Genomic DNA, 27500 nt, shown 5'->3' with positions numbered 1-27500 from the left:
CACACACACACACACACACACACACACACACATAAACACACACACACATACACATACACAGTGAGAGACAGACAAATATGCATGCACACTCCATGATACAGACACACACTCATGCACTCTCGCATACCTACTCTCTCTCACACACACACACACACACACATTCCCTGAATTGGAGCCTCCCCCTACAGCTGGACTAGGTTACATGAACTATGAGAGGGGGAATGTGAGTAATGTTAGAAAGAGTGCATGGCAAGCTGCCATTGTGATATGCACAGGCTATTCCAATAAAGACCTACATTCGTCACCTGTGAACATCAGCACACACACACACACACACACACACACACACACACACACACACACACACACACACACACACACACACTGCATAGTAGATAAAAAAGACAGCACAGAGTCTATTAATCTATCCTTTCCTGTGTGTGTGTGTGTGTGTGTGTGTGTGTGTGTGTGTGTGTGTGTGTGTGTGTGTGTGCAAGCTCTTCTCTCTCTATAGACACACTAACAGATGGCACCATGCAGACTGGAAGGCAGGCACTGATTGGACGCCATGAGTAACCATGACAACAGGGAAAAGAAACTCACCAAGGGTTAGGACCAGCGAATACACACACACACACACACACACACACACATCAGATTTGCAAGTGAGGCATGCCATTCACCATCCAAAAACTAATAATAATAATAATGTACAACTTATCAAATATCAATTCTGGATAGAAATATAATTTGGAACTACACTTGTTGGAGAGTGGATTAACTTGGACAAAAATCAAAGGATTGCAGGAGGCCCTCTTGGTGGATCCTTCATTTGCCCTTGGTACAAAGCAAAAGTCTATTACAAAATGTATGTTTCTGTCATTAGCGAAGTACTGGTTATTACTGTTGGCTATTAAGTTCTCTTCATCAAGGTCTCGGAGTGATGAAACTACTCTGACTGATTTGTCTGGTCAGCAGGATGGGGGGATGGTCTCATTATGACATTTCTCAACTTTTCCTTCTATGCATATATACTTTTATTTGCATACTTTTTATTTTGCAAATAAAAGTATATATGCATAGTGCGGCCTCTCTGCTACTTTAGTTTACGTATTCTAACTATCCAGGCCAGCACTCTTAAAGTTTAAAAGACACATTGAGTGAAGCCTGCTCCTATCCTCACTTACTTCATCAACTTCTTCCATTTTCTTCTTCCATCTTAAATCTTACCATCTCTGTAGAGTTTGATTTGCACGCTCAATACGCACCGATTATTACGGCACATCAATGACTTTACCTCAAATTAAAATACTACCTGTTCTGTGGAGAATAGAGCAAATGGAAGCCTCTCAAAGCTAATGGCTTGCTTCAGTCGTTGGCTTAGAGTGACTTTAAATGTAATTTAAATCAAAATCCATTTAGCAGTGCATCACATCCCTGTACGACACAGAGGTAATTATTTAAGGAAAGGTGACAAAAATAAGTGCTCAAAGCTTCCGAGGCAATTATGACTTGTGTTCTAAAAAGACATCCCTATAAATGAGTAACTACCGAGAGCAACGCCATCCACGGTTGGTACTCAGTTTTCATATCAATTTTCCCAAGTGTAATTAAGTGAAATTACACTTAAATAAAGGCAGCTTCTCTCACACGCATGGCCGCACATAGCAATCACACACCGCAGGACGAAAAACAGAAATTACCTTGACTTGGCAACCGAACCACAGCAATCACCCAACTACCTACGCAACACAGAGGCCGGGACACTTTGAATGGGCCTACGACCAGGCGAGGGTTTTTTACTCAGCTTTTTCACTTGAGGGGATCCACAGGACAGACTCTTGAGCAGCAGGAGAAGATATCTGCCTACAGGCGTCAATGCACAGATGGCAAAGTGTCAGAAATGGCGGCCCACTATGGCATCTACAGGCCTATGGAGCGGACTCTAATTATGAAAGTAATGACTTCATTTGAACAGGAACTATCTGGTGAGGCTCCTTGGTTCTTCCAAAACAAGACAATGACTGCATTGCACGGTGAATTCCAACCAAAGGTTTTAGTTCCTCTCAGCTTTTCGTCTGAAGATCCTAATTAGTTTACATTTGTATGTTTATATACGCCAAGCCAAAAAACATGGCAATAAAATGCAATTCTGATTCTGATTTACGGATGTTTGTGTGTGTGTGTGTGTGTGTGTGTGTGTGTGTGTGTGTGTGTGTGTGTGTGTGTGTGTGTGGTGTGTGTGTGCCATTCCAGGGCAATGAAAACCATATGTGTACCCAAAACAACAAATTTTTCCAGTCCACCCAAACAATGGCTGAGCATCACAAAACATAAATACAGTCTTAAAGTCACACAATGATACAAACTCCATGACTGTATGTCACGCAAACGCACACTCTCCGAGTCACAGGCATGGTCTGTTCTGAATTACCCTTAACTATGTGTGGGATTCTGCCTTCAAAGTACAGTAGATGGACACAAAGTCTCAGTCCAGCGAAAAGTAACCCTGTGTTCCACGATCAGCTGTCCATCCAGGTTGATCCCATTCCATGAGTGTAGGTGACAACTGCAAGCTTGCCCACACCAGATGAGAGGAGAGGAGAAGAGAAGAGAAGAGAGGAGAGGAGAGGAGAGGAGAAGAGAAGAGAGGAGAGGCGATGAGAGGAGAGGAGAGGAGAGGCGGCCGCGCAAACAGATTTGTGTTCGGGGACGCGGGGTGTCTGGAGCAGGACCAAAATGCTGAGGCTCTCTCAGATCTGCCATGCTATCTCAATTTAGAGAAATCCCTGCCCCCCCCCCCCCCCCCCCCTCTCTCTCTCTCTCTCTCTCTCTCTCTCTCTCTCTCTCTCTCTCACACACACACCAACTTGGCATCCCGGCAACCTTGCGCCCAGTTATCTGGACTTCCGCCACAGATGCCCGCTTACCCACAACTGCTCAGCACTCGACAAGTGCAAACACACACCCACACACACACACACACACACACACACACAAACATCACACACACACACACACACACACATCAAACATGTTTACTTGCTCACCTACACTACTACGTAAGGGAACTTCACCACTGGGAATACGATGAGGGTATGACACCGATTTGAGCAATTTGAAAACTTTTCATTAGGAATGCAAACGGCTTCAACTCAGAGTTTTGAGAGTGGGCAGAAGGTGTGACGAGGGAGTCTAACACACACACATACACGCACACTCCTCTGATTGACTGAGACTGAGAAGATGAGCAAGGATGAGCCCTGATCGGTGAAGTGCTATCTGAGATGTGTCTGCTCCCTTGATGGCCTAATTTACACCGTCTGCCCAATCAGCTGGCACAGCTGTGCACACCTGGCACAAGTATATTATATACACACACACACACACACATGCATGCACGCACGCATGCATACACATCCACACACAAACATTCAAATAAAAAAAGACACACACACACACACACACACACACACACACACACACACACACACACACACACACACTTGCTATGCCAGTAGAGGAAATGAGGCCATGACACTTGCTTGTCAGCTTGTGAACACTTAATTTAAAAAAAATGCCTAAACTGTTAATAGAGTTTGCAGGCAGACAGAAGATGAGATGAGATGAGATGAGATGAGATGAGGGACTGACAGACTGCTGTGTCTCGCCAACCCGTGCGCCACACGGAGGCTGGCAGCTGAGCTGGTAACAGATCCGGCTCTGCCCAAGCACGGTGCTGAGGACCCTCACAGGTCCCTCACAGCGTTAGAGACCACACGAGGGGCGCCATGTTCTCCTCTGTGGGTCTGATAGACATCTGTGTAGCGGCGGAGAGGACTCGCTGCCCTGGCACCCCCCGGCTGGGGCGCAGGTGTGCTATCTGGCATGAACACCTGAGTCGCTCTGCGGTGACAGTTGTCACGGGAACAGGCAGGCAGCTCAACAGTGTCCCATAGAAACAGTCTGATATTCCACACACAGTCACACACACACACACACAAAAGTATACGTCCCCAGTGTAAACATATGTGAACAGTACCTCCCAATGATTAGCCATCTTTAAGAGGCTTGCTCTACAAACAAAGAAACTCAAGGAATACATTGAGGACCCTGCGATGAGTGCAGAGCACAACATTGCTGATATCCTGCAATACAGCAAGCCCTTGATATGAGTACTGCAGTTAAAATATAGATGCTCAAATGCTAACTTACAATGAAACTAGATGTACCGCATAGCGGTACAAAATATGACCGCCGCTCAGTCCTGTACATCCGTTCCGCGAAAATAAATCACACTTCAATTTGTCTCCATATTTTACTCCATCCCCCACTCTTGAAACTTTTGTGTATGCTTGTTTGGCATGCCTGAGTGTGTGTGTGCGGCTGCACAGAAAGTACCCTACTGGTGCTGAAAAGGTGAATAGATTGTAGAATAGCCAAAGAAGATGTAGAATTGTTATAAAACCTTTAAAATCTCTAAACAATCACAAGTAGGGCAGTTCATCACAGTTCATCCATTGCAACTGGATTGATGAAAGGTCACTTACACCTGTAGGCTACATTGTATTTGGGAAAAGCAAAAGGTATCAGCATAATGTTATTTATTTATTTATTTATTTATTTATTTTTTATGTATTTTTAAACAAAAACATCTCTGTCAGTTCCTTGCCGTTTTCAACAGCTAGCCTAGTCTGAAACGAAATGCTGTTTTACATCTAACCAGTGGTGCAAATAACTGACATGTCCAAATGGGCCTTGATGAAATGCGTCGCTAGACTGTTCATACACATTTTAACGGGCCAAAGTTGAAGAGCTTTTGTCCGTTATTGTTAGTGCAAATATAGGCTGATTCATGTTCCCTTGCATTGTTTAACTGAGGTCCATGGCTAGTCTGGCTTTCATCAGACCAAGCTCAATCTTTTAAGAAATCAAAAAATAAATAGCGGGCAGATCAGGCTGGGTTCACCCAGCCTAGTCCATAGGTACCCGATATTGTTTAATTTTCCGATTGAGATATACACGCTCTGGCTATTCTAAATGCAAAAATGCATCAGGGAGTTATGACAAAACGGTAACTAACAAACTAGATCCTAATAGAAAGCTGTTAGCTTCCCTAAGCTACAGGTAGGATTATAAGGTAGGCCTATTTACAACATAAATTGTCAATAGGCTATGCTGGCGACACAAATAAAATCTCCTTTGGAAACCAATGGCTTACGCCTTACAGTATCAAGCGGACTTAAACTGTCATATCGTGGCGAAAAGTTGTAATAACATTCACGCAGCTCCATGAGTCAAGGAAAGCGCGAATGAAGTAGCCACTTCTAAATGGGACCCACTACACAGTAGCTTAAGGTGTTTTGCTAAAGCAGCCATAATGAAATGAAGGTGTCATTGTTTGGATACTTCACACACACGTGCTTTTTAATTTCACAGACTACAACTACCAAGCTGTAATCAAAGCACATCGACTCCCCTCTCACACCCTGCACGCACTTAAAACAAAATAAACAGGCGTCTCAGTCTCACGCATGTATAGGCAAAACTGTATCAGACCAGTGTAACGTTGGTAAATCTTCCATTGCACAGAATGATTTTGTAGCACGTGCAATAAATGACAGTCGAAAGATACAAACAGTGCTGCTATACATTTGCTTGGTATAACCGCATTTATAGTTTTCTACAAATGCAATAAATCAAATGCCTCCATCACTCAACCAACGCTAATGATAACATTACCTAGGTCCTTATTGATATTACAAGATTAACGTACCTGCAGTAAAAACCAAGCATGTCCGATAAACATCCTCAGATTTATTTCGGCTTCAAGAAGAAATGGGAATTACACTTCATGTGAACATCGTCCTATCCTTATTAGATGTTCGCTGCGGTAAATTACAGTCCTTGTATGAAGCGTCCATTGTTTTTTCCAACCCACTTTTAACTTCCAACAAAATTACGTCTCACTGCAACGATGCGCCATCTAGTGGACAAACGACTACTTCTCGACAATACTGAAAATGCAGCCATGATGATGATGATGAATATTTATTTTGGCTTTCTTTTAATCCTACTGATTTTCATTTTTTACCAGGGGGGGGGGCAAATCACAAATGAGTGATTATGAGCCAGGTTGATGTGGGCCCTTGAGACCAACATACCATAAAAGATTCACAGAGAACTGTGTCTGCCCTACCCTCCTTTCGGGGGGTCCAGTCCAGCGGGGGGGCTGCAGATGAAAACGAAAAATGACGGTTCCATGCTATCCATGTGGGGGTACATGCCCACCAAGTTTTGTGTACCCCGGTCTTTCAGTGTCCCGGGAATCCTTGTTGGTGTACGTCACTAAATGTACACATAAATTATTTTATTGTAAGGCCCCCCATGAACGAAAGTACACAAAACTTGGCATGCATTCAGAGGGTGTCATAATGATCCTACACTTTTAATTTCGTGCAGTTTTGACCTTGTCAGCCAGAGATATTGAGATGAAAACACCTAATTTTTTGCTTTTTAATTTTTAAGTAGGTGGCGCTATACATGAAATAAGTGGTAATGGGATGGGTTGACATGCCCCCTTAAGACCAACATACAAAAAAAAGGTGGACCTCCTAGGCCCTACGGTTCTCGAGATATTCACAGAAAACTGTCTCCGGCCACCTACAGGCCAGTTGGTGTATAGTAACATAAATTAATTTATTGTGTGGCCCCCCATGAACGGAATTCCACAAAACTTGGCGTGCATACAGAGGGTGTCATAATGATCCTACACTTCCAATTTCGTGCAGTTTTGACTATGTTAGGTCACAGATACCTTCAATTACACCACCTCATTTTTACTTTTTTGTGTTTAACTAGGTGGCGCTATACATGAAATGAGTGGTTATGGAATGGGTTGACATGGCCCCTTGAGATCAACATACAAAAAAAAATGGTCCTCCTAAACCCTACGGTTTTCGAGATATTCACAGAAAACTGTGTCTGCCCTACCCTCCTTTCGGGGGGTCCAATTCAGCGGGGGGGCTACAGATCAAAACGAAAAACGATGGTTCCATGCTATCCATGTGGGGTTACATGTCCACCAAGTTTCGTGTACCCCGGTCTTTCAGTGTCCCGGGAATCATTGACGGAAATTTGGGCATGCGAAAAAGAAAAAAAAAAAAAAAAATCTGACTAAACCTATATGACCGCCGCTTCGCTGCGCGGCGGTCATAATAATAACAAATTCAAAACTGGTCTGTAAACAAGTGTTTTATTTTCGAAAGAAAATCGCCTTTTCTGGCCGCTGTTTATAAAAGTAGCACTCATTAAAACACTGTCCATTATGCACTTCTTGAAATAAAAATAAAATTTGACAATGAGGTTGTTTTGACCAAGCAACTCTTCTAAGCGTTTCTTATGAGTTATGGTTCTTATGCGTTATGGTTTTAGTATTTATTTAATTTCATTAGGCTATTGATGTGCATGGTCACAATTTTGACAGCTGGTTCACTGTGATAGGCTCTGTGTTATACCAGACCACATTCAACCGCAAAAAACAGAGTGTTTTGGTTACAGGCAAAATTAAGGAGCAACTTAGCCACATACAATTCAACTGATGCAGTGGGACAGATATTCCTTGGGTGCAGAGATGCATTTCCTGAACAACCTGTAAATATTATTACTTGGTCAAGTAGAGTGCAGCAATGTTTCATATTTTATAATAGAGAATGAATAAAGAATAAAGAATTGTAAAAAGAAGGCCTCCAGGCACTATTCCTTTTTCTTGGTTTAACCGAAGAGAGACTGGTATTGATTCTCTGTTTATGTTGACTGGAATATCTGACTGAAATCTCTTTATGTTGTGGAGTATTCACTTGCAGGCCTACTGGAGAATGAGGCTTGATTGAGATGTGCTAATGAGCTGCTGCTGACAACGCTTGCTGGTGTGATGTTACATCACGTCCTTGGCTCCCACCCTCTTAATTTTTATCTTAATCGCGCCCAGCGAGATGTTACTTGTAGATGTAAACGCACAGGCCTTATTAGGCATCGTCCTCAGCTGACCGCAGTATCATTTATCTACTCAGCCCCCGGGGCAAAGCCATAAAACTACAACTCCCAGATAGCTTCCTCTTGTGTTTTTCGCTCAGATCCATAGCAACCACTTGATTGATTTCAGTTTTCCCCTTCTTTTGTAGAGATTTATGTTGTGCGACGACAAGCTCTTAGATATATTCATGTCCCTGATCGTCTGACTCGGAGCATCGACTGCCTTGCGTCCCTTTTCAAGAGCATCCATTGTGTTTATTCACACGTTGCACACATCACTGTTTGTGGAACTTTTGAGGTCTAATTCAGTGGAGATTGGCTGAGACTTTCGTGTTCATCTTCGTGTTTTTTGTCAACAACAACAAAAGCAATTTGAAGAAGGCCACCAACACTGATTTGATCTTCAGGATGTGCAAACTATTTGAAGCTTGACTCTCTTTTAAGCACAGAAGAGACACTACCCTTTTAAGTTGTGTATCAGTTGCTAGACTTTCATGATATAAACACAGAATCTACAGTGTCAGACACCTCTGACAGCCAAAGGCTTCATCTCAAATTACTACCAGAATATTATACAAAATAAAACTAACAACTTATTCCAAATGATCAGAACCAAAGCACCAGCTTTAACTCTTCTGTCATGGGTCAGGACATGGTTCGTTGGGTCACTGCATAAGCAAATCGGGAGCTTTAGTCAGCCTGAAAAATAACAGGATTTAAGTTGACCGCCTTCCTCTCCACTCCTGTAACATGCGATAAGCTCATGGCAGAGTCTGTGGCCTTATACTCCGGTGCGGACCTGCTCTTGTCATGTCCGGTTGACTTACGCTGCATCTCCTCCAGGTTGAACTCTGGCTGTGGGCTCGGTGAATATTCATGAAAGCTTTATGGCGTGCAGCTGGGGGTGTGTGTGTGTGTGTGTGTGTGTGTGTGTGTGTGTGTGTGTGTTTGTGTGTGTTTGTGTGTGTGTGTGTGTGTGGGGGGGGGGGGGGGGTTGGAATGGGCTAAAGCATTAATGTGGCAGTGTCAGTGTCAGATTCTGGCACGTGAGGAGGATGTTTGGTGTTTTTGCCTGTCAGGAGAGGGGTGCTGGCTGTGGAGAGGTGTGCTACAACTGATGACTACCTCCAGTTGCCTATTTTGAAACTGCAAACCTGGACTTTCTGTATCATTTAGAGCAGTTGGTTGCCTTAGAGGTCGGACCAGCTACACACTAGAAATACACACTAAATAAAAAAAAAACATCTCTAAGATGTCACCAAGCCTAAACCCAGTCGGATCAGGGCCGAAGTCGTTCTGGAGTCACCTGCCGTGTGGTAAAAGGTGCGGAGGCTGGTGTGGTCAAGCAAGGGAGAGTGAGGAGCCATGTCACCCCCAAACGCCAATCCCACTGACAGACGTCATCTGCGCTCCGTCAGCAAACCAAAAAATGAACCCAGAGGATGAGACGCTGTGGTGCACTGCAGTCTATCAGCTGCTTCATTAAACACACAATGAATAAAATATCAGCCAGAGGAGAGGGGGAGGGAGAAGGAGAGGGAGAGAGAGAGAGAGAGAGAGAGAGAGAAGGAGGAGAGGGAACAAGGGACAAGGATAAGAAGGGGGCAAGAGGAAGCAGAGGAGAGAAGTAGAGGAAATTTCACAGCGAATGATGGCATGATTCTGCAAAAAGTGACTAGTGATTAGTTTTCTGCTTCAGTCTTATTTCATTCTGAATGTTCATTTCCTTTTTCAACATCAGAACAAATATTGATGAAAATTCCCAATTTCACATTGAGGCTGATTACTCCACACACTCTCAAAATGGTATTTGGGGCCTATTCCTTTCTGTTGCACACAGAAAACATTTGTATTGTATGTCTTGCATTTTCTCTGCCTGTACCTTAATATTGCTGTTTTGATTGAATTACACTTTTAAACACTAAAAAGCTCGTAAATATAAATGAAAAAAGAAACATTTGATTCTCACATATTCATGACACTACTTTTGTCATTCTCTGGATAAAGAGAAAGTCAGGCTGTTTGATCTCAACACTAAACTACACCCATGTAATTCCCAATGTCATTCTGTGTGCAATGTGTACGCTGTAACGGGCTGGGGGGGGGGGGGGGGGGGTGTTGTATGCTAACTCTCTGGCTGTTCCATCCATCCACACATCGGAACATATAAACTACTTTTATATGATTTACAATCTGAAAATATTATTTTCACATTTTAATAATGCTTACAGAATGGCTGTCATAAACAAATATGAAAAATAAGTCTCATCGTGCACTCTGGATGACAATAATACAGTAAATCACTGTACACTGTAGACTACAGAGCAGTAGTACCCAATACTGCCCGTCTGTAGCAGTTGGCACCAATGGCAGACGCTAGGTGCTTTCAGTATGTACTGTAGATAAACAGGTTTATTTAGAAATAAACATGCAGCACAGCCTCTCTCTGAGCATCGCACCATTTGCATAGAGTGCGTTTAGAAAATACAACTCCCATAAAGGTTGTGAAATTGAAGTCCGCTCTATGCAAGGGCAGAACCATTCATCTCCATCTGGCCCTAATGATCACGGTTTAACAAGGGTAAACTGGACTGAGTGGGCATTTAGCTTTTCTGGATGCATCCATCCAGCCCTACTGTCCTCTGTGAGAGAGACTTTGGAGTCAGAGGAACTGACCTGAATTCTCTTTTTTCTCTCTCACACACACACAAACACATGCACACGTGCACATGGCCACACACACACACACACACACACACACATACACACACACACACACACACACACACACACACACACACACATGCATACACACACAATCACAAACACACACACACACACACACACACACACACACACACACACACACACATAAATAGATAAAATGACATGCCCAGATGCATGTGCGCATAACCACACACAAGCACACACACATACACACAAACACACACACACACACACACACACAAGCACACACACACACACACTAACACACGTGCACACACACACACACCAAACATTCATCACATTCTGTGTGGCTTCTTCAGAAGACAATACATCACACCCCAAACAACACCAGGGAAAAAGGTATCTAGAATCAATAACACACAACACAGCAATGACAAGCACAGATCACACACACCAACCCACCCACCCACCCACACACACACACATACTGTACACATACACATAAAGATAACTCACTACTAAAAGACTTCCTGCCAATGGCCAGCCCATGTCCAGGGGCCATACTTTCCCTGGCCAAGTGGCCATAAGTTATTGATCTTTTCCCCATTATAATTTTCATAACTAGCATTCGCCTTGGAGCTATACACTACCCACCCCACCCACCACCCATGAAACATCTGTGGCCCAGAATCGTGCCAGACGTGAGCCAGAGCTTCCTTTATTTTAGTCACCGCTTGGGATGTGTTCTAGCCTTAAGTTATTGATCTCCGGGGCCATTATATGTTCTCATAACCGGCAGGTCCGACTCATTACGCACATCAACCTTCACGAGGACGGACAAGTGCAGTGGTGTGTAAGAGGCCAGAGTGAGAAACACTCACCCCCGAAGCCTGTCTCCACACTCCTGAAATCCATACCGGCTGCATTAGGCCCACACAGGGCCATGATATTTTTGTCATTAGGCTGGGGTCATATCTATAATGCTATTGGAAATTTCATAATGCATCTCCGACTGGGTCAGTCATGTGCACGCTGCACGGGACCCATTAGGGAGGATTCATAAACAAAAAGCCTTTTAATCCGTCAAGGTCAAATAAAGGTCGGGAGAAGGGGACGGTGCACTGGCTGGACGTTTTACACCAGATGCTTTAAAGCATCCTGACAAGACACACCAGCTTGTTCTTCTCTACAGGCCTCAAAACACGCGTGCAGACGGACACATCCAATATACCATGATTTCCACCACACACTCTAAACACACACACACACACGCACCTACTCCTGAAGACTTCAAAACACACAGAGAGAGAGAGAGAGAGAGAAAGAGAGAGAAATCCACCTGGTTTCTCCACTTCTGTGAAGCAAGGAAACTGCAGGTAATTGCAAACAGCAGGGGGGTAATTCCGGTTCAAAATCAGAAAGTTCTCTTCAGTATCTCGGGACAAAATTGCTGCTGAGGGGCGTAAAGCTGTTCTGTGGATCTGGACAATCCAGCTTCATTTACAGGGATTCTTGTGTCCCACTTTACCCCGCTCAGCAACGAATGAATGAAACTCTGGCGGCTCCCGCCAAACTCAAGCAAACCCGTTTCTTTCCAACCCAGATAACACTTGATTGAAATGACTAAGACCACAAAAGACCGTCCATCAGGGTGTGTGTGTGTGTGTGAGAGTGTGTGTGCATGCGTGCGTGCATGCGTGCGCGCGTGTGTGTGTGTGTTTGTGCGTGCCCGTGTGCGTGTGCGTTGGAGAGGGAGTGATGGGCTGGGTGTCACCACACTGATAAGGATTTGGCCCAATCTGTTCTTCTTTCCAGAGGGCCTCAAAGACACAGCCAACCATAAAGCAGCGCTGCAGGAATCACACCAATACAAACAAACATGCACAGCAAATATTCACATAAGCACACACACACACACACACACACACACAAACCGAAGGATTCTGATCTCAGCATGCGGAATAATCAGGCCAACACACACACACACACACACACACACACACACACACACACACACACATTCAAGCTCAAAACTGTCTTGTCCTTCTAAAGCCTTCTTTTGTGAGCAACATGATTGCATGGTCAAATCAGTAGGGTTGTGTGGATGAGTGGCGAGAATTACTAATCACCTTTGTCAATTAGAGACAAATCCATAACTAATCCACACTGATGTCAGATTGTCTTTAAACTAATCACCGCCGGCACTGGTTGCTGGTTTGGCCAGTGCACAGCTGGAACCGCCCACACAAACACAACACAACACACACACACACACACACAAACACACACACACACACACACAAACACACACACACACACACACACACACACACACACCTGTGAACTACCATCTAGTAGCCCCCAGACCCAGAGTCATTTCCACCTCTTCATTAGCTGCCTAATTATTCATGCATTTACACACAACACAATCTTTCATTTCCCCATCGCCGTAGGAAATGATCCAGCAGAGAGAAAATGAGACAGAGGGGAGAAGTATGACCAGAGCAATGCAACATGAGCACACACACACACACACACACACACACACACACACACACACACTAACCAGTTGAATTGCTGACTTCTACACAGTTGAACACATTTTCACTCAAGGCCTTCCCGCCTACTCTACCCTCCTCTCTCCCTTTTTCTTCTACACACACACACACACACACACACACACACACACACACACACACACACACACACACTCAAATGTCAGTTTTTGCATAAAGCAAATAGCTCTTGTGCTGCAGCAGGGCTGTGTGGTTCTGGGAGACAAGAGTAGGAGAAGGAGAAGAGCGGAGACGAGACCAGACCAGACGAGATGAGATGAAAAGAGCCGGTGAGAGGGGACAAGACAAGAGGAAAAGAAGAACTATAGAATAAAGAGAGAAAAAGAGGGAGAGAGAGAGAGAGTGGAGGAGAGAAGAGAAGGAGAGGTGAGGAAGGAGAGTGCAGAGGAGGAGACAGCAGGGGAGAAAAAGAGAGAGTGGAGTTGAGAAGAGGAGAGAGGAGAGGGAAGAGGAGAGGAGTGAGCAGAGATGGGAAGAGGAGAGGAGAGGAGAGGAGACAGGAGGAGATGAAATTAAAGGAGCCGACCCGAGCAATGAAATGGGGAGAGAAGATGAAAGAGGAATTTCATCTAAATCAAATCCGTCACTGTAACCATATCAGTCACAGCATTACTCAACCCAATACAGACACATGCATGAACACACACCCACAAACACACACACACACACACACACACACACACACACACACACATGCATTGCTCACACACAGACACAAGAACATACAGACACAAACACACAGACTAGAGTGCGGTTCGGGCCGCAAATTTCTGTCCGAACCCGGCCCGCGTCCGACAGAGTTGCGTCCAAACCCGACCCGAACCCGACAGGCATATTCATTTTTATGTCCGAACCCGACCAGAGCCCGACGCAGATGATGCCTCAGTTATTCCCATGCTAGTGATTAAACGTTCACGTTTGTGGATAGGCTGTCTTTTTAGCCCATTAAACGGAACAAACAACAAATGGAATTGTCTACAGAATCAGGTGAGCGTGCATTAACGCACATTAACACAAGAGGCCCAAGCAAAGCAGCCTATTGAAATATAATTCTAGTCTTACCATTAACGAAAAGTCTTGAAATGAACTGCAACAGTCTTTGAAACTACAGTGCCCCTGTCACTGATCCATATGCCACCTCGACGACCTTATAGCCTACCGGTAGCCTATGTCTACCACAGTATGCAACGCAAATAAACTTAAAATCTCCTGATAGGCTAACAACTTTTTTTTAACGTCACCCAAGACATGCCGCCTGAAATGCACGTTGTCACGGCTGCATAAACAAATCTTGCACACAGGAAGAAAGCTGTTAGGTCTTTTTTACATTTTACGTTATTCTCAAAAAACAAACGTTTGCATCATGTAAAGCAGACCTGTTGGTTACCCAACATAATAAGCAATTTTAAGTGTAAAGCTTCCAATGCATATCGCCCCCATGTGTCCGAACCCGACTATAATTTCTAAATATTTGTCCGAAACCGACTGGACCCGTCGGGCTCGGCTCGGGTCGGGTAGCCACACTCTAACGCAGACACCCCCGCACACACATGTAGCCTACACACAAACATGCAGACACGCAGACACAACCGCACACAAGTGCGCGCGCGCGCGCACACACACACACATGCTCAATTCATACAGGTGTTCTTAGTTGCAGTAATATGCATATAAATATGCAACATTGGTATACACAAATACACATGAATTCAGTCAAAGTCAAACCTGCATAGCTAAAGGAAACCTGCATATTTGTACTATATCTAGGTATTAAATTCCAGCTAACAGTTAATGCCATTGTAATAACATCGACACGCAGTAAATCACCTAGAGGATCTACGTTAACAACTTGAGAACTGTGCAATGCAAACCATCAGCTTCTCAGCTTCCTGTTTATAATATCACACATTGCTATGCATTACTTAGAAATAGATGGACTGCACTGTGCTCAAGGGGCCGCCAAGCATCCTACTCCCGTATGACTCTATTTCACCATGTTAATCGTGAGATGGGAAACATGAAAAGCCTGTGCCCTCCCTACTAGCATTTATGCTAACCTGTATTTATACATTCAGTCCATGGACAGTGACGTCCCATTAGGAAGGTAAAGAATTGTGCTCCTAATGCCGAAACTGCTTTCCTTGGTACAGAAAAAGACAATTAGCTTAATGGCTGCCCCCGATTAAAATAAATGGAGCTCGCTTAAGGTACTCAATTAGACAAATAACGTATGGAGAACCAACACAATAGTGACAGGCAGACTGGAAAGAAACCGTGATCCGCCACTAAAGAGGCCCCACAGCCAGTAATAACAATGTGCTGCAAGTACAAAAATCACTGCCAACAGAAAAGACCACATCTACCACACAGCAGATCTCTTGACAATTACAATGAACATCTTCTTTACATGTACAAAAGGTATCTGTGTGCATATGTACAAAAACAAATATTTCATATATAAGATAAAGAATATGGGAACATGTGTTTTATGCTACATTTGCTGTTAAATCGACGTTGCAGGTAAAACAACAAATGTACAGATAGATTATACCTTAACGTTTTCTATCGATAATCAGTTTACATAGCTAACAGTTAAGTTGTCTCTGTATTCCAAACCCATATGTGTGCCGACTAAAGCGGCCAACCTGTACTTGCCTTATGTCTCAAACATCTCTTTGATTGACTCATTTTACAGGAGAGAGCAGCATTGCAGTTCATGCTGCATTTCTATTGAAATGACTAGAAGAAAAACCTCCCCACAAAGGTTCTCAAACGTTTCATGTCATGCCGCCGCCTGTTGCTGAAAATTGCTGTCCTGAAAATTGCTCTCGTCAGAATCAAGCAGTCTGACCTCTCAATGCCTCTCAAAGCCAATAATATATATCAAGCAGTGCCCCTCACACCTGAACCCACGCAGAGATGCTGAGAAATAAACACACGACACACCATTACTAATGTTTCACAGAATGAAATGTCTGCTGCATAACACACGCACACACACATACACCCACACGCACACACACACACACACACACGCACACACTACCACCCTCCTCAATTGAACACACTGGTGTTAACGCAGCTGTGTGATGCAGTGCTGTTGTTGATTCTCCTCAGTTATTATGGGGGATCATGTCCTCCTCCGTGTCCCAGTGCACTGTGCATAGCCTAGTGTCGGGATGCTGGAGCAACTGGAGCAACATGTGACATTGTGTTAGAGTTTTATCAGTTCCACTTAGAAAACAATTGCTTTTCAGCTGACAGACTACATATCTGTCTGCCTGAAGATTAAGATGGGGTGACAGAGAAGCTCTGAAGCATTGCCAAGCCATGCAATCTTTAGGTCTAGTCCATTAGAGTCCGAGTTGAGCAGATTATCTGCGCCAAATCAAAACTATCGTGGCAGGACAGCAGTACTCACTAACACAGAGCTCACAGTCATTATGTTAAGGAGCTTCAGGCAGAGGTATTGCATTCAACTTTTCTGGGAGTGCTACATGAGTGTGTGCATGTATATGTGTGTGTGTGTGTGTGTGTGTGTGTGTGTGTGTGTGTGTGTGTGTGCGGGTGTATTTGTGTATTTGTGCGTGTGTGCTTGTATGTCTCTGTGTGTGTGTGTGTGTGTGTGTGTGTGTGTGTGTGTGTGTGTGTGTGTGTGTGTGTTGTACTCTCCTCTTGGGTGGCTGCCACAATCTCGCTGCATTTAGCTCTAAAGCCCTCATGAGTGCAATTCTCTGTTTCTCTTTCTCAGTTTCCCTCTCTCAATCAGCCACAAACACATCCCATCTTGCGCTAATTGTATAGCCGGCCGCACGGATGCCAAAGCAGGCCACCAGGGGACTTCTCAGGAGCATTGATTCAGGGGAGTGAGTTTCAATCCCAGCGGGGTCATACAACAAGCCATTTCAGCCCGCTGCTCATTACGAGCAGAGTACTGCAAACCGCTCCGCTCTAATAAAAACATCATCAATAAATAATACAGCTTTTACAAAAAAAAACACAGCCGGCCCGCGCACTGGCCGGGTAAGGGACCCCGGCGTCAAGTCGACGCGCTTGCCTTTCACACAAGCTTCCACTCTACAACCGCAAACCGCCAAAAATCCCTGCTCTGCAGCCTGATCCACTTTGAGGCATTAAAAACATAACCAGCTCTGGCTTATTGTCAAACGCTGTAATTTGGCTCTTGAAAAAGAAAATCACTTTCTTCCTCTCTGAGTATCATTTTCCTCCTCCCTTTTGTGTTTTAGAGACCTAATCCACTTTGAGTGTGCTGACTTCAGTGGGACGTGAGTGGCCATCAGGATTAACTCACCCCCAGCACATACGAGCAGGCCGACATGACACGTAGCTCAGTCTGCATAACCAGCTAAAACCATTAAAGGTGAAAAATGGATTTTATCATTCAACAAACAAACATATAATTTTTTAGGACAAAGAACTGCCTTGTTTTAAAACATGTGAATGTACTGCATATTCAAAAACAGTTGTGTTTGTTTGTGACATGGAATGTGTTTTTCTTACATTCTTACAAGCCAAAAAAGATGTGAAATAATAGGCCTGCTTACAAGTACAATTCAACTTTACAGAAGACACATGATATGATGTTGTTTTGAAACACTCTCTTTTTCATTTTTCTCACTATGTTCATCATAGCTGCAGTTTCAAATTATTTGTTTCCTTTCAACAACATAATGTCAGACACAGCTCTGTGAATCAGATAAAACCCACACAACAAACAAAGCATACTCTACTCCAACAACACCACCCAGCTCACTCTGGTGCTATCTCAGTTCGGACAAATAAAACACACTTCCCAGGATAAAGCTTCCACTGGACCAGATCAACGGCTGAACAGTCACAGAGCCTGAAGCAATCTGCACAGACTCACACATAAACCCTTATGTCAATATTTCTACTTTCAGACTTCTCCAGAGCCTCAAACATACTGTGTGCTTTTCCTTATATTTCCTGCCAAATAGAGATCTTCTCTGAAACAACAACATCAATTGTTTGCTCTGAAGCTGTGAGTTGAGCTGTGATAGTTGATGTCAAATGCCAAACTGTGTTGATGAGCAAATGATAAACTGCCATTGCAGAACAGATGACATGGGCTGTCAGGGAGCATTTGGAAATTCAGATTTCAAAACAATACTTCAGGTTGATATCAGGTTTTCACGCTTCTAGGGCCAATTCATTTTAGGAAATAAACGTTTCCCTACTTCCAGAGGCACCATGAGTTGTATGCATGGACCAGACACCCAGGAGCAGAGCTGGGGTCATAGAATTCTTGATTTCTTAGGGGGTGGGGTCTACATGGTCAAGATGGCTACAATTTTTTAGATGGGCCCAATTCCTCTTTCAAATCCTTATTTCAGCTACCTGCAGATAAGAACACTCCTATTACCCAGGCCTACACCATGGCTATGTAGGCATCAGATATACAGAGTGGGAAGTTAGAGGTTGAAAAGTTGTTTATATCAGAGCTGTTGCGGTAACTGTTGTTGATAAAGGTGAAATAGGCTACTACCTAAGGCGTCTGCAGCCAGGGTGGCGGTGTTGTGTCACGGAGAAGGCGCATGGCTACTACTTCGGAGGCCGAAAGAATCCTGCGGTAGGCTGCACCGACATGCAGGAGCTGTCCAGCCCTCGGGTGCTGATTTGGACGCCTCTATGCCACACACTGTTTCTGTAATCTATTAGATGATCACATTGTACACAATACGAGGCACACGTGAAACGATTGCGTTTTAATGAGTTAAATTGAGAGTGTTCAGCCAGCTGGTCGCCTACTCTTCATAACTAAACTCGGATATTCTCGCTCTCCAAACAAGCGACACCATTCCCTCTAGTGGCCCAAGGAAGTGATTCAAAAGGTTCAGACAAGCAAACCGCTAACAAGCTGCAGAAATGGTGCAAAACACTTGCGCTTGTTATGAAATCAGGGTAATATAGGCCTAATGCTCACTAGAAACTAATAAACAGCTGCCTGTTTAATGATTGCAAATCTAAGAACATTGCGGATAGAACTGGGAGGTTGTCATGGTATCACCGTCACTGGTCATTTCCGACAAAGAATTAATCATGAATTGGTTTATTGTTCCCTCAAAATGATCAATTTCCTTTCCCATTCTACATCGATGTCGAACGGATTCTTGACAACAATCTGTTGTTTATGTCACTAACCATTTAATATGCGTGCCCCAGCAGTCTGAATTGTTCTAATGTAATGAGATAGAGAGAAGGTATCCAAAACACTGTGCGAAGTGTGGATGTTGTCTTAAGATTCCCGTTGTGGCGGCTCAACAGGAGCAACTAAACACATATTCTAATGGATAGGCTGTTACAAAGCCAACACCTATTTCAAAATCTTCCCAAACGTTTTATGCAGTTCCTAACTCGGCAGACATGGGCATTCTGCCTGCACCGTGCCGTACACCTACTCTGTGAGTTTTATTACACATTGAAAAAGGCTCGTAAGCTACCCTTTGATCTGCGCAGCACGATGCACCCTGTCACTGATAGGCTGTTAAATGGCGTACGTATAGGGGAGCTATTTTCCGTTATATCATAAACTTGATTGTAATTGTGGCAAAGTTTGACGTCTTTCTCGTAGACAGCGATGCTGCAGTAATGCAAATATAGGAGATGCGGTAGGGGAAATACACTCACATCTAAGATAACAGTGCGTGAGAAATATGTAGCATCTCTAACCATTGGCATTCCCAGTAGGTAGCCTACCTTCTAGAAAGTAAACAGTTCAAGAATATTCCTACTTTCAAATGTGCATCAATGATAACATAGCTATTTCAAATAAAGATGCCTAGTCATGACACGATTTTATTATAGCCAACATTTCTCATGTGGAAATGGAGCCTAGCCTACTTCACTTAAATATAATGCGCCTGAATGTACTCCAAGAATATTATTCATCCAAGGAAATCCCTTTTCTCGAGATCTTTTTCACATCCCGACTGTTGCGTTGTGGGACAGATTCTCTTTGGGGTTTCCTTTACCGCTGGGGACAATTAACCAACAGGTCTGGAGCTATATGCAGTGATTATTTTAAAGACTGCAAAAAACTGATATTTAATTAGAAGCACGACAAAAATCACGAGAGGGAATTGACACTCGTAGCGGCCAATGTGCCTGAGACCCTTTGATTTTTTCCCCCACATATATATAGGAATTATCCGTTAGGTCCGAAGCAAATTTATCAGATATTAGATCTGGGGGTGGGGGGGGGGGGTAAATTAAGGAGTTAATTAGAATGCACACATGGACTCAACATGTGACGGACACTTTCTCGGGGACTTACATGGTGGTGATGATGGAGGTGATGTTTGTGTTGTTCCCTTCGTTGGTGTCTTGAGCAAGAAGGGGAAAGAATTTCGCTTCGTCCGACTTATTGCAATTGATCTGCGTGTTGAAGCAAGTGCATGACGGCGGGCAGTCCAGAAGAGTACTCAAATAGTCCTGGAATACGCTCAGGAGAAACAACACCCTCCACCAATAAATTCGGGCTGAAAATGGAAATAAATCCATGATTCCAAATCTTCTGACCCAAAGAACCTCAGTAAACTCCTTTTCCGTCTGTGCCACCGGAGTGGGCTACGGTAAACCTGTTTCTGTAACCGTTTTGCTGTTCGAGAGTGGGTGGGTGAGTGGGTGCGTGTGTAGGTATGTCAAATTAATGCCAATGCGGTAGTTCGAATGCCGTGGAAAGAGAGGACGGGGTCAACAGAACCCCTTTTACAGATGAAAAGGCTGAAAAATCGATACTCCAATGGAGTCCTCGTCTCCGGGCTGCATGGTACAGGCTGGGGTATCTTTTCGCTGTTGTTAGGCGCCTAGTCCCAGGTTATTGTAGCACGGATCCAATGCCTATGGGTGTTGAGTTAGGAGTAGAGGCGCGGGAGAGGGAAGTCCATGTTCCGAGCATCAAGTCCCACCTACTGGGCAGATTTAAAACTGACGCACCTGCAATATAATAAAACGGCGAGTCAGATTAGCTCTCATTAAAGGTATGAGTAAAATCATCACAATATGTAGATTTTAAGACGAATCAGGCCTAGTAATTATAATTCTATCAACTTTCTGTTGATTCATTTCAAATGCTAAGCTTGAGTTTTGTATGAAGTCCCGCTGATAAAGACGGGCAATAGTTGTTTCAATGAATTTCAATGAATGAGACAATTTGTCGGTCCTTTTTTTTCTCCGATTTCATCTTTATTCCACTTAGCCTACCAACAGGTGAGTTTTTTTATTTAAGAAAAACCATAAAACGGAGTTGAGAAACAGCAAAATAATTTAATATTTAGCTGGTAAGTTGACATTTTCAGGGCAGACTACAAACACTGGTGAAAGAGGGCCAATAACTACAGTTTGGCCTGTATACACGCATCAGATTCAGGGTTTACATCTTAATGGAATCCATGTTATCAGTTCATGCTAATTTCTAACAGATAATTATTTGACTTCTATATTTAGGTCACATCGAACCCCCTAAAAATACTGACATAAACATCGGTGATGATAAATGTCATAATGTTGTAATGGGATTCCCACGTTATCTTGAAACATTTAGAAATAAAGCTGAAAGCGTAATAGGATGGAAAGCTATGAGACATTTTTTTTTTTTTTTAAAAAGGGGGGGTAATCACTTACTCAGTCAAACGTTCCTGCAAAATGATGGTCGGTTACCATCTCAATGCACGGTTGTTTCACATTTCCATTCGCTTGAATCAGAACTCTTCAGGACCCCAGTGCCGCGATAGAGACAACTAGTATAGGAACTATTTTTTTCCAGACGTGTCCTCCACTTCCGACATGCATTGGAGCCACACAACGTGACATCATCATTCAGAGCATTTTGCTTGTGTTTATTGGGTTATAATGTGACACGCCGACTCTTCAAACAGCCTCCCTTGCAGTTCTAGTTTTTTTTTTTTTCGTCCCGTCCTTCCCAGTGGACGTCTTGCTCTGGTGTCTTGGACGCAAATGTGATTTGACGCTTGCGTTCCGCCTTATGTTCCATTGAACCACCGCGTTCTATTATCTGATGGAGTTCATTGTGTATTATTTTGTGTTTTATGAAATCGCCATCTCTTTTGATCCCGTGAGGGAAATTTGGTCTCTGCATTTATCCCAATCGGTGAATTAGTGAAACAAACTCAGCACACAGTGAACACAAAGTGAGGTGAAGCACACACTAATCCCGGCGCAGTGAGCTGCGTGCAACAACAGCGGCGCTTGGGGAGCAGTGAGGGGTTAGGTTTTGTGCCTTGCTCAAGGGCACTTCACCGTGCTTACTGGTCTTACTGGTCGGGGTTTGAACGGCAACCCTCCAGTTACAAGTCCGAAGCGCTAACCAGTAGGCCACAGCTGCCCCAAATGTTAATGTGCATGAAAGACTGAGGAACACAGACTGAAGAGGTCAGACTAGTACAATAGCCTACTATTGAACAGAGAAGGTTTGATATTCTGTCCCCTGTCCAGCTGCTGTTGCACAAACATGCACCCACACTTCCAGAGAGTCTGCAATCAGTGGACTCTCTGAGCTCTGTCCAAGGAGGCAACAAACAGGCATTTAAAACCGATTGTCCAAGCAACTCTGTTTCTGCATGCACATGGAAAAACAAACAACTATGGTGAGCTCTGCCCCAGTACATCCCCTCATTTACTTCTAGCCTAAATACAGACACTGCCAGGCATGGAAATGTGTCTGTGCACAGATGAACATGATCTTTACCAGATAAATCAGTAATTGTTATTTTGAAACTTGAGTGTTTTGCTCTCCCTTAAAGCTTAAAGATTTGTTTGATCATAATCACTGAAACCGACACTATGCTCCGACAGAACAACATAAATCAGCCGGTTTTAGGGAAAAAAAACACACTTCTACCTCCACCTAGAGCCTGTTAATTGTTTTGCAAAAATTCACAGCTCCCGGTTCTTCTGGTCCAATCAGAGCAGGGCTGTGTGAGATCTGACTGTCAATCACAGTCTAGTGCAGTCTGGTGCGCACTGACGACCACAAACTCAATGAGAGGGTGCTCGGTGGTAGTGGGGGAGGGGCATGAAAGTTGTAAACATTCAAAATTTTGGCTAAGTCCCCTCAATCTGTCAGACTTGCTAACTGCAGCTTTAATGCACTATGCTTTGTGGTTTGTTGAAAAGGAAATTATTCCTCAATGTGAATACTGAAATGGGTCTCACTGAATTAATTTATTGCTCACACACACACACACGCACTCAGATGCTTCTCTGTTCACAGAAGCAAAAGGGAGAAGTGGCAACCCAAATGAACCCAACCCAAGTTGATTTTTGCATGCATAAGCCTCACCTAACCTATACCACACTAACCTGACTCTCGCCAGATGAATTTTGTTCTGCTTAGCTCCGCCTAGCTTTACTCACATCAATCTGGGACCTCTTCCATTGAGAGTGATTTCAGCACGAGATTGTATGGTAGAGCCAATCAGGACGCAGGGCGGGAGTTTCATAGATGTGACATAGGGTACAAGCAACTGTGAGACTGTTATCAGCGTCACAGATTGGCTTCGATGTGAGTGGTTGAAGTAGCACGTCAATAGATGACGGACAAGTGGCTTATTCAATCATATGCAAGCATTTTTTGATTAGGCCCAGCCTTCTGAAGCAACACTCCAATGGATTGATCCCAGATGGATGAGTGGAGCTAGGCGGAACGAAATTCATCTGGCGAGAGTCAGGTTAATACCACACCCCCTTATTCCTACATACCCATGGGGAAATAATAATAGAAAAAAAATACAGAATTTCAAAAAGAAAAGCAACCACAACTCTTTTGGGGAAATTGAGGGAAATAACATTTACCCTGCTACATTGAGACACCAATGTCTGATTCCGAAGTAACATTAAGTATAAGTATATAAGTATATATTCTCTTTTGATCCCGTGAGGGAAATTTGGTCTCTGCATTTATCCCAATCCGTGAATTAGTGAAACACACTCAGCACACAGTGAGGTAAAGCGCACACTAATCCCAGAGCACTGAGCTGCCTGCATCAACAGCGGCGCTCGGGGAGCAGTGAGGGGTTAGGTGCCTTGCTGAAGGGCACTTCAGCCGTTTCCACTAGTCGGGCCTCGAACCGGAAACCCTCTGGTTAAAGGCCAGGGCCCACTTCCCCGATAACGACGGAGACACGCTCTCCGAATCGTTTTCTACGATTCATCTTACGATCGTTCGTTTGGTTTTTCCGACTGTTTCCCGAACATGCTCGTAGCGTGAACGCGCATGCACTGCTCTTAAGATGCTCTTAAGGGGAGCTGTCCACGTTAATAGTTCTGAAATATCCTCTGATTTGACGGTGATGTCAGGTGACTGCACGTCACAGCTATAGGCCTACCATTTAAACTTCGGATCTACACATTAATTCACATCAATACGAAAATAGAAACACTTTGACATCTGCATATAAGCATCCCAAGTAGGTTATATACCACACAGAGACATAAATAATTGTAATTATTTTAAGATTAGATTGTTGCACCATGCAATAATTTTTCGCGGTGTCAAGAACACGTTTGAAGATAAGAAAGAAGTCGAGTAAGAAAGATAGGAAATGTGTAGGCTTAGATTTTGATGCAGTAGGCTACAGACTAAACCACATGTTGCTTTCTCTGCTTTTTACCTCATAGGCCTAATAAAATATAGCCTTCACTTAGCAAAGATAATGTCAAACTATTCTGGCAACGTCTCGTTTCATAACCTGATTGCATTTTTGTCCGCTTTTCATCACATTATTATGACCATTAAATGTAGGCTATTTTGCACGCTAAAATCTGATTCATCACAGGTAAACACAATAAAGAATGGAAACGTAAGTTGGATTATGTATTCTAAGTTGTAATTCCTCTGTATGTCCTGTTGGTGACCTCAGTGAGAAGTACTGTTAAGACGCTCTTAGCCGGTAACGAGTACTCTGGAGCACTCGTAGATCTACGAGTGTTTTCACGATGCTCTTAAGCTACGATGGTTTCGGGAAACAGTCGGCAAATCTTAAGACGTTCGTAAGAGGGACTTTACGACGCTCTTAGGCTTAAGATGCTTTCGGGGACGTGGGCCCAGGAGTGCTAACCAGTGGCCCACAGCTGCACATTACCACAGCATGTCCAGGTTCTTAATCTGTCTAAGGGAGCCTCCTGAACTGACATTGCTCAATGTGTCACTGTTTCAAACACACCTGGTTGAAGCCAGTGTAATCAAAATGCTTGTGATTAACAGAACACATCTGATTGACTCATCGACAGGGTTGCCAAACCAGAACTGTTAGGTATTCAGAGCAGGGAAAGATGGAAACCCTTTAGCTGGAGACCCCTGAAGCAGCAGGATTGTGAAGAGACCTGCTTTAAAGCAACACTTACTAATAATTCAACATCTTTTGAGATATGTTACTATATACTGTAAGCCACCACCGTTTTGGTAGCTGCATGGGTGCAAGCTTGTATCAGTGCCACCTAGGCTGTTAATGGTGTTTTGTTATACAAGTGCAGCCGAAATTGTCCAGTCATGTTGGCAAAATTGGAGCCAGAGTCTATGCAATAAGTGCTTTTTGGAACCAGCACAACAGCACATCAGCCTGGTCTGCCCAGAATTGACTGTATTTGGTTAGATCCCTGCCATGTATGTAAGTTCCTTCTGGTGACTTTGCACTGAGCATATGCTGTCCATGGTTTTCATAGTTACTGGTTGCAATTGCCATCACAAAAAGTCTCACTCCCATTGTTTAAAAGGGGTAACTGATAAAACAGTCGCACACATTCATCCTTTGTACAATGATGTGTGCAGTACTAAATAGATAGACAAATAACATTCACAACCAATAACCGTTTGCCTGATTGGGAAGAGATGAATACACAAGGTGTATAGGGGCACAAAATTGGGAGGAAAGATAGAGAAACACTTTAAATGTAATTGAATCAATTGTTGTTTCATGAGATAGGTTGTTTTCATTTTAGAGGGAAAATAGGCAAAAGGCTAATGCATTATTCTCCAAACAAATAGTAAATCGTAAATGCAACATTTCCTGCAATTGCCTTTTAATAATGGTAAATCAATAAGGCTATCTGATCAATTCAACTAAGCTAAAACTCACAGCATTAATGGCATGTGTGTGTGTGTGTGTGTGTGTGTGTGTGTGCGTGCGTGCGCGCGTTTTGTGTGTCTGTTTGCCATGCTTGGGTTTCTCTGCACCCGACCAAGTTGTGTTTGTCATGCATAATTTAAACGTGTTCATTGAGTATCCTCCTTCCCTTGTTCAGATGCAGTCCTGTGCAGTGGGCAGACACAGGCACACACTGGGGGCCTCTGTGTTTGGCTGGCTGGGGAGGGAGATGTGAGGACACAGTTGTAAATAAAGGCACTGCACCGCGCCGCTGACTGCTGCAGGTTGATACCATCAGCTCGTGTACGGGCTATAGGCAGCACAGTGCCACTCAGCAATGAGCTGGCCTTTGGGTTTCTTCTGAAATGACCAGAGTAACATCAATATGTATGAGAGAGAGAGAGAGAGAGAGAGAGAGAGAGAGAGAGAGAGAGAGAGAGAAAATCTCATCCAAAAGTTGTTTGAGGATTCAAGAGAGAATAAGAAATGAAAGAATAACAATTTCCAGTCTGGTATGCACATTCACAGACAGAGATAGGGAGGTAAAGACAAGACAAGGATAGAACCTTCCTCCTCAGTGTCAAGATAGAACCTTGATATATTAGAAAATGTAGAATATTTTACCTCAAATTGTCAAAACATCCTGTGTTTTGTAAATATTAAAAGGCATTGAGACTGTACTGAACATTCCAAACAAAATGACACAAAATATGAGATGATCACAGAAAATAATATCAACAATATTACCATAGTCCTGATATACATCATACAAAACCTTTGGGAATGAATAAAACACACTATTTCAGTAAATACTGAAATAGTAAAACTAGTAGCAAAACTGTTGGCACACACACACACACACACAGTATTGCATGTGTTGAACTAGACCAGGAAAAGTGAATGAATGTATGCTGCTGAGTCTCAGCCTGTGGCCATGCTAGACTGAGAGAGGCACCAGAACCATCTGTCACCCCTCACTCCATACACACACACACACACACACACACACACACACACGCACAGACACACACACACATAATGCACACATAAACACACA

The 27500-nt window shown here is 43.6% G+C and overlaps 1 protein-coding gene across 2 annotated transcripts in view; it reads right to left on the bottom strand.

The window, feature by feature from the left end:
* The window catches only part of ntrk3a (neurotrophic tyrosine kinase, receptor, type 3a), a 181129-nt gene extending 159983 nt beyond the window's left edge, over positions 1-21146 (bottom strand). For both annotated transcript variants that reach the window (XM_042111045.1, XM_042111047.1), the window contains exon 1: positions 20614-21146. In XM_042111045.1, the coding sequence (XP_041966979.1) occupies positions 20614-20840 (227 nt within the window). In that variant the 5' untranslated portion in view covers positions 20841-21146. The remainder of the gene's footprint in view (positions 1-20613) is intronic.
* Positions 21147-27500: the final 6354 nt, after the last annotated feature.

Source organism: Alosa sapidissima, chromosome 11 (assembly GCF_018492685.1).
Source record: "Alosa sapidissima isolate fAloSap1 chromosome 11, fAloSap1.pri, whole genome shotgun sequence".
Taxonomy (NCBI): Eukaryota; Metazoa; Chordata; class Actinopteri; order Clupeiformes; family Clupeidae; genus Alosa; species Alosa sapidissima.
Note: the sequence above shows the minus strand (reverse complement) of the source record. Positions and strands in the feature narration are given on the sequence as shown.